Source organism: Polyodon spathula, chromosome 3 (assembly GCF_017654505.1).
Source record: "Polyodon spathula isolate WHYD16114869_AA chromosome 3, ASM1765450v1, whole genome shotgun sequence".
In the NCBI taxonomy this organism is placed as follows: domain Eukaryota; kingdom Metazoa; phylum Chordata; class Actinopteri; order Acipenseriformes; family Polyodontidae; genus Polyodon; species Polyodon spathula.
The window spans coordinates 27,963,935-27,972,611 of NC_054536.1; the positions used below are offsets into that span (position 1 = coordinate 27,963,935).

Consider the following 8,677-nt stretch of genomic DNA (forward strand, 5'->3'; position numbering starts at 1 on the left):
CTCAAAAGGCAATGAAATATGTATATATTCCAGCATGAAATACTAATTGGGTTGTGGGGGAAGAGGATGAGCCTATAAAGGTTTGATGTAGACCAGCAATGAATGGTGTTGAAAAGCATTACATTATATTAAGTGTGTATCGCTTTACCATATGTTGGTATTTTATTGTGATTTAAAGATATTATGTAATGGCTGTTAGAGAGTAATGTACTGTACAGTATATAACTATACTATATACAGCTCAACTATATTTGAGTTAATATACAAATGACAATCGCTATAATTGTATGTACCAGAATTTAAAAAGGAACAAAAGTCATTGGATTAATTCATACCATGATGTCTATCAATGAAGAGGTACACTGTACAGGAATTGGTACAAAAAAAACAAACAAAAAACCCCCTACTTCTGTTAACATTGGGTATATAGAGCCACCAGGGGTCACCAGGATTGCACCTATTCAGCTTGATGTTTAAATAGTTATATTCTCCAGAATGGTACATTTAGCCTGTTCTCCACGTGGTCTTCACTTTTGAAACTATTAAAATAGATTTCTGCTTCATGTGGGTTCTTTTGGTAATCGCTTTGCTGTTCGTATGTGATATTACCACTTGTTATGGAGTGCTACATATTTGAGATGTTGAAATGAAATTCAAATGCATCTATTAAACGGCTTTGTTTTGGTGACATGAATAATGAAATTAGCATGCAAAAACGGAATATAAGAAAGCTGAATAACAAGATGAAGAGATGGTTGTAAATATTTAATCTGTACTGTGTTATGCAGCCAAGCCGTGAAAAATGTGAAAGTAGAGCCATACCACCCAGACTTTTCTAAAGCATTTATTATATTCTGCTCGCACTTATTCCTTCAGACGGATACTGTATATATTTCTTTCAAGTTTGCCTTGTTTAAAAAAAAAAAAATAGTAATTGAGTGGAGCATAAATTATACACATTGAGACAGAGGCCCTGGAGCACACAGTAATATTTCAAGTGATCTGATGGAATCTAAAACCAGCCTGTGTATACATGCGTACTCTCTATGGACAGTGAAAAGCTGTTGTAGATTGCTCTTCAAGTACGCTTAATCGGTTAAAGGTTTAGGATTGACCAGGATTGCAGACCACTGCATTAAGGGGTTGGGTCGTACGTACTGCGAAAATACCTTCAGTGTTTGATATGTGATTTACCTTTTCATTTGTACATAATTCTTATTGTCTATATTTAGCGTTTAGAGGATTGGCTCATTTAGATTAACTGAACTCTGCTTATTTTTATGATGTAATTCCCTAATGAAAAATCTTAATAAATCACTTCAGAGCTACAACAATGAGGAATGAGGAATAAGTTCACTCAGGATAGTTCACAATTATCTTTCTTTTTTTTTTTAATTTGGACAAATCACTGGCAATACCTTATACTGACCCATTTAATAAAATCCCTCCAAACTGGAAAAAATATTAAGGCAGGGAATCATAATTCATTCTCTTTTAATTGTTATTGGTGTCAATTAAAGAAGGATAAATTAACTGAGGAGCTTTTATATTTGCCATACACTTCAAAAAATTGTTATGCTGTAATTACCATTGTCTCACAATTATATGATTGGCTGAACCAAGTAATGGGAGCATGTTCTTAACAATATTTATGTTCTTAACTATCCTGATCTCGTACATCTTCCAAACTGATTTTATTTTTCTATTTCACCTATTTTTATATTCTCAAGGTTAAATCATATTCCATTTATGGTCTTTTTAGTAACTTACTGATATCTGCATGGTCTAGACCAGCGGTAGGCCATTGCAGGCCAGGTTTAAACGAGTCATGCTAATTACTTTATGGGGAGGGTAAATTCTTAATCATTAAATGTCATATATGTTAACAGAAAATGTAATTAACAGAAAATGTAAATGCAAATCTAGATCACAATGTTCCTGCCTACCTGCCCAAATGTTGTAGCATCTGCACCATATGGACACATTGCAGTGGCTGCTTGTAATCCCTTAACTCCAAGCAGTTAGTGGAAGGGCTTTCTGTTGGTTCACTTCCTCTTTATCTTTGAATAGCTCAAAACACTTTTTTTACATTGTTTAATGCGCTATGGAAGTACAATATTTTATGGCATTGAAAACTAATATTTATGATGCTTTCATAGGTTACCAGACTGTTCTACCCAATCAGCAAGGATTCCAGGCCCTTATGGGAATGCAGCAACCTCCACAGAATCAGAGCGTGATTTCCAGTCAACAGGGGAATCAGGTGCAAGGCATGCTGGTCCAATACCCAGCCATGTCTTCTTATCAGGTGGGTTCTCTAAACCTAACGCTCTGCAGGCAATCTAAACGGGTCAGTACAAGTCAATGCAGCTTAACACATTTTTGCGAGAATGCTGTTTTGTTAAAAGTAAGTATCAGCTTGATTTACGTGGCTGAAGTGAATATAGTTTTTCATTCTGTTGACATAATTCTGACGTTCTCATCCACTTATCGTGCTTACTTATTTTACAAGTTTGATTGTTGGACATACTGAGTATTAATACAGATGTAATAATTGTTTTGATCTCGTACCAGATTTTAGAAATCATTAACAATATCTTACCTTAATATGATGTTTGCTATCATATATATATAGTATTTAAGAAATAGCAATAAGACACACTCAGATATATAGCATATATATACTATCATATTATATATATAATATATATTATAATAATATATATATATATATATTACTAATGTAATCTGATTCTACTTAAAAGATGAATTTGTAGTTATGAAATGTGCTTTACATTATATTTGTTTTCCTAAAGGTGCCAATGACCCAGGGTTCTCAAGGAATGCCACAACAATCATACCAACAAACAATGATGTTGCCCAGTCAGTCAGGTCAAGGGACACATCCAGCCAATGGAATTCCTGTCTACTGCAATGTCGTGCCTCCATCCCCACCTAGCAACCTAAGGCTGGTCGCCCCTCACTGTCCCTCCAACAACGTGCCCGTCGTCTCTGCTAACTGCAGGACAAACTGTACGAGTATTAACAACACAGGTTGGCAGGTAAAATACTGACACTGGCAGAATAAAACTGGAAGAAAATATATTTTCAATGCATTGTTGGACATATAAATCATGGCCTTTTAAAACAACTGAATAAAAAAAAAATCAGTTGAAAAACTAAGGTGTTAAACTTAAGTGTTGGTATTCTGTATAAATAAATGAATAAATCAATAAAATAATGTTTGGTAAATGGTGCATATTTTAGTCATGTCTGCTAAGAATGCCTTTGTAGTTTAGCTAGGTGACATGCATTCACTGAGTTAAGACTTCTTCCTTATCACTGATCACCACTGTGTAGATTGTAATAAACCTGAATTTGATTAGTTTTGTACTTTGTGTTGAGTTTGTGGAGCTAAAAGTATTTAACAAAAATAAAATATATATAATAAAAGTATCACATTGTACCAAAGCTGTAATGGATTTAAGAATTGATGTATGGAAGGAATAATTTATATACACTATAGAGTTTTTTTTTATTGATATATGATGTATTGTAGTGTTCAACGACAATAAACTACTTGACCTCATGGAGAAAGGTCACATTTCTAATCCCCTGTGTCGTCTCTCTCTTTAGTAATTTGTATGTTTTATATTTACTTCAGGTGGGGCCAAGTTGATAAGGGGATAAAGTGGTAAAGTTGATAATGTCCCTAAAGATGTGTGAAAAGAAATACAGTAATTCATTATAATATATATATATATTTTCTATATATATATAGATATTATATATATATAATATATATAATATATATATATATATATATTCTGATATAAGACTACGTTAAGTATGATAAGACTTTGAATGCATACTGATAGCAGCTGTAGAAAAAAAAAACAGTATATCGTAATGTTGCGATAATATTGTTCATGTATTGTAATTTTATGATAAGTGTGTAAAACATTTACATCTATCTGTGTATTTTTTTCAAGGTTATTCAAAGGTTATTTCTGTAAGTATCGACTTGACAAGGTATTTGTATTATGAGTCACATTATGATAAGAAAATGAAATACAATGAAAGAAAATAATGTCAAAACTAGCTATGTGACAAAAAAAGGTAATTTGCACAAATGCACACACCTTTACAGGCATGTGTCTGACATATGTTGTGAAACCCTAAAAGTTTGCAATAGCTCATTTTTTAAGAGTTCTTTATGATGAATAGCTATTATAAAATGTTTTGCATGAACAATAAAATAATTGCAATTCACAAAGGTTATATTCATAAACAAAAAAGTATAACTAATTAGAAAGTGATTCAGTGTCATCAACCAATCAGCTTCCAGCTATAGCGGGCATTAATACACAGCTGATGCCTGCTAGAACACCACTGCATCACCTGTGAATCAAATTTAAAATCAATCTGTGCAAGCTTTTTCTTTTTGCCTTGCTGTATTTTTAAGTTTTTCTATTGGACAGTAAATACTAAACAAAAACACAATTGGTCCATATTGATTTTATCAGCCACCAAAACCAGCCAATCAATACTTTGCATTAACGAAAGCAACCAATGCTGTCGATTCAACCAACCACAACCTGTCAGCTTGACTGGAGCGCAGACACAGCATCTTTCAACAACAATAAACCGAGACACGGACAGTTCAGTGATATTGCTCCATTCATATATTGGGCACTGTAGAGGTAAACTGTAAGCAGCTCTGGCAAGAAAAAGGTAATTTTTTTAATAATGTTTTTTTTTTTTTTTTTTTTTTTTTTCAACAATGCATTGAAAATATTGTTATTTTTTATGAAAATGTTTCTCAGCAGAAGGGTACCCGACGAATCATCATCAGGGTAAATACATTGTTTTCTAACAGCGACAGTGCCCTCTCGATGAAGGCTCTACAGTGTGTTAGTGGGCCTTGACTTTCGTTCGCTCCTTGACCTTCGATGAAGGCTGCTACCCACCAGATGACATATGCCAAACTGAATAGAACCTATACTTTTGATAAGTATCTTTCACGCTACACATGGCACAAGTGGCACTGGAAACAATAATACTTGCTGTTGAAAACATATCCAGAGCTTTCCCATAATAAGTTTTACCATAGTATTTTACCATGGTACTGTGTTTCCATAGTATTTTTGACATACTGTACTATAGTGCTTTCCCATAGTATTTTACCATACTTTTATCATGGTAGTGCACTACTACCATATTACCATATCATATCATGGTATTTTGACAGCAATGGTAACAAACCATATTACTACCATAGTACGTTTACCATGATACAATACTACAGTAAAATATGGTACTGCACTATACATTACCGTTACTGGTCCTTTAACCCGCTAATCAAACAAAAAAGAAAGGGGATTAGTGGAGAATCCATAGAGGGGCTTGGACGGGAATTGCTAAACAGGATTCCATGGATATAGAATGGACACCGGTCTCCAGCTTCAACAATTACTAATCATTACATTTCCTACTGGACACAAATTGACAGGAAGTAAAACATTTTGGTAAACACCCATAGTACCTTAACAGAGTATTATCCTAGTACTGTGGATTTCTAGTATTGCATCTCTTGTAGAAAGGCATGTTAGCATTTTTGCAGCTGCTTTTATATTTAATATCTTGGACATAGATGTATAACAGTCCACGTATAAAACACAGAACGTAGTCATGTTTAACAGATGCCCTGTTCTGCAGCAGATGGTGAACAAAACCTGCAAGATAAAAGTACATACAAAATACACTTTACAAAATACATCAGCAATTGTAGTGCGTCATTAAACAGCTCTTGTACAAACTTGGTGTGCATTGAAGAACATTTAGTTCAGGCAGTTATTACATTACAGTCATACTTGGAGTCACATGCAAATACATTTGTATTTGCACTTGCATTGCAACTTGATATTTGAATATTCTAAATTAGAAGAATCTGCATTTATATTCAATAATGCTAACATCTTTATTTTTATATAGCCTCTTTCATAGTGGACCACTATCACAAAGTGCTTTACAGGGTAGGCTGTGAACGGTGCATTAGATGCACAGTCACTTACAATAGGACATCGTTTTAACATCCGCAGGATGGAGTACAAGGAGGTTAAGTGACTTGCTCAGGGTCACACAACGAGTTAGTCACTGGAAGAACTGGTGACCTTCTGGTTACAAGTCCTGGACTTTAACCACTAGACCACACTGCCTACATTTTCATTACATTTCAAATGGATTTTAAATACTGTAAATACACACCTTGGTAGACCTGCTAATCACACCTCTACCAATTGCCATCCATGAAACTCAATCAAACTCACCTGATCATGATTTTCTCAACCTATAAAGTGACAGCTTTGAAGTGCAAAACTAGTGACAGTTCAGCAAACAACTTAACAAAGTTAAGTCATTTGAGTTATTCAATTGCCATTAGATGTTTTGTCCTTTTGAGTAGATAACCAACTGTCAGATTTCATACATACTTCTTTTATTGCTCTGTGAACACTCTTAAACTCAGGGGAGATGTTTAAGGAGGACAGAGATGTTTTGGACTCCTGTAGTGGATTGTTCGTGCACAGGGCTTGCAAAGCATCCAGACAACTTTTAATAATCATGAAAATCACACAGACTCATTTAATTTGAAGTTTTAACGAATCAGAGCAGTAATGATGCTCCTTCTGTTTATTAAATGGTTAAAAATGGATAATGTATTAACAGCATTAATACTTCAACACAATAATACAGGTACGATTATCACATAACCAGCCCTTAGACTAGACATGCAAACCGCTAAAGCGACCACCTCTAAATCCTAAAACATTCAATATATCACTCTCGAAAGCTATAACATAATTCCTATACCTTATAGCAAAGCATCAACATAAATGAGATATAAATTCAAAATTGTTCTTACCTTCCACTATATGGAAGTGTAGTCGTAGAATACAGCATAAAAACAGTGCTGTCTTCAAAGGCAGACGTCTGAATATGACCAAACAGCAACCAATCTTCAGAGCATGGACCACACAACTTGTAAGATCAAGTTAAGTGATACTTGACTGGGGTTTAACCTCAGCTTTTATAGCTTTTTTCTTCATTTAATATGTCAGAAGACCCTGTTAAATCTAATTATTTGCTCTGTTTTGACAGCTCTTTGTGTGAATAATATATCTAAAAAAGTACGGTTGACCCCTTTTCAAAATTAATTGAATGTGAGCTCATGGTTCATTATCTTCCACCCCTCCTTTCCCTAAAAAAATAGGTGAACTGGAGTTCACAGGGTCCTTGCTACCAAAATACAATACAAGTATATTTATGAATATATAGAGAATACATATAGAGAGATGTTTTCCAATATACAACACCCACTCTGTTTAATCATTCCAACCTGGGTTTAAAATAAATTTCCCTCAATAGGTTAGATTCGCTTCATGTATAGATGTGTTTTAACAAATATTGGACAAAGACTGTAGGGGTTTATCACTGAGCCTTTGAATAAAACCACTACATTTAAGTGGCCAGTTCAGTTATTTTCATTTAAATTCAGGCTATAATGAACATGTTAAATATAATAGTCTCATATTAACTGTACCATGCTTGGACTAAGCCTGACCTCTCTGTTTCTAAAAATCTTGTGTGCAAGCATGTTTCAGACACCCTGTTTGCCTGCCAAGAATAGTCTTCATTTTAATTAATATGAAACTCTACTGTAAGCGCTTTTCCAAATTTACTACATGAAGTCATTTTTTGGCCTGATTCAAGACAACCTCGAACCGGTATCTTTTCAGATAAGCAAAAAGCTTACATCCTATTTTTTTTTTTTTTTTTTTATAGCTAAGCTCTCATTAGTTTCTTATATAATGAAGTACGTTCTCCTGTCTTTCTTAAAGCACCTTACGTTGGTTATCATTCAAGGTTGACAAATCCAGCTTTTAAGAGCCAACACCGAATCCTGCTTTGATGTGCCAAAGACTAAGCCTATTTTCTTTCAACAATAATTATTGTAGTTGTATAACAGTTTAACTTTACTTACTTATTATAGTACTATCGTACAGTAATATAATAAAACCACAAGCTAAATTGTTTCTGACATATTAACTGTGCTCCATAGCGTTTGATTCTCTCTGTTTCAGAATGTTTTAAGGCTCTGAGTTTAATTATAGAAGATGCTTTTGCCTGATAAGGGAGAGTTGGAACTTTCAGCAGGTCGGCCTGACATTACACATTCACTGATAATATTTTTCTCCTGTTATACTACAATAAACAAGAATATGGAATCCTATAATATTCTCATAGGCTAATACAGAGTACATTAAAAAACAATTCTAAATAGTGTGTTTTAACAATTTGTTTCATATTTCTACTGACTCTATATTATTTTAAAATACATTGCAGTCATTATAGTATTTGTTGCAGTTTCACAAATGTTCAATTTGTATCCTAAAGATAGGTATGCTTCCAATAGCTGTGACAGTCTTGGGTCAGTTTCTGCTCTCAGTGAGTCAGTTTCTGCTCACAGGTGTGGGTGACAGCCTTTAAAAGCCTGATACCTGCAAAAACTTGAATCTTGCTAGCTGGGCTCCCATCTCACTCCCATCGTTAAGCGGTTTCTGTTAAAGAGCCATCCATCTCTGCAGCATACACCTTTCACTCAAAAAAGGTGCTCACA

The 8,677-nt window shown here is 34.2% G+C and overlaps 1 protein-coding gene across 5 annotated transcripts in view; it reads left to right on the forward strand.

Annotated features, from left to right (window-relative positions):
• Positions 1 to 3,611, forward strand: part of LOC121312939 (cAMP-regulated phosphoprotein 21-like) — a 119,162-nt gene extending 115,551 nt beyond the window's left edge. For all 5 annotated transcript variants that reach the window (XM_041244915.1, XM_041244916.1, XM_041244918.1 and 2 more), the window contains 2 exons: positions 2,160 to 2,308; positions 2,817 to 3,611. In XM_041244915.1, coding sequence (XP_041100849.1) covers positions 2,160 to 2,308; positions 2,817 to 3,074 — 407 coding nt within the window. In that variant the 3' untranslated portion in view covers positions 3,075 to 3,611. The remainder of the gene's footprint in view (positions 1 to 2,159; positions 2,309 to 2,816) is intronic.
• The last annotated feature ends 5,066 nt before the right edge of the window (positions 3,612 to 8,677 follow it).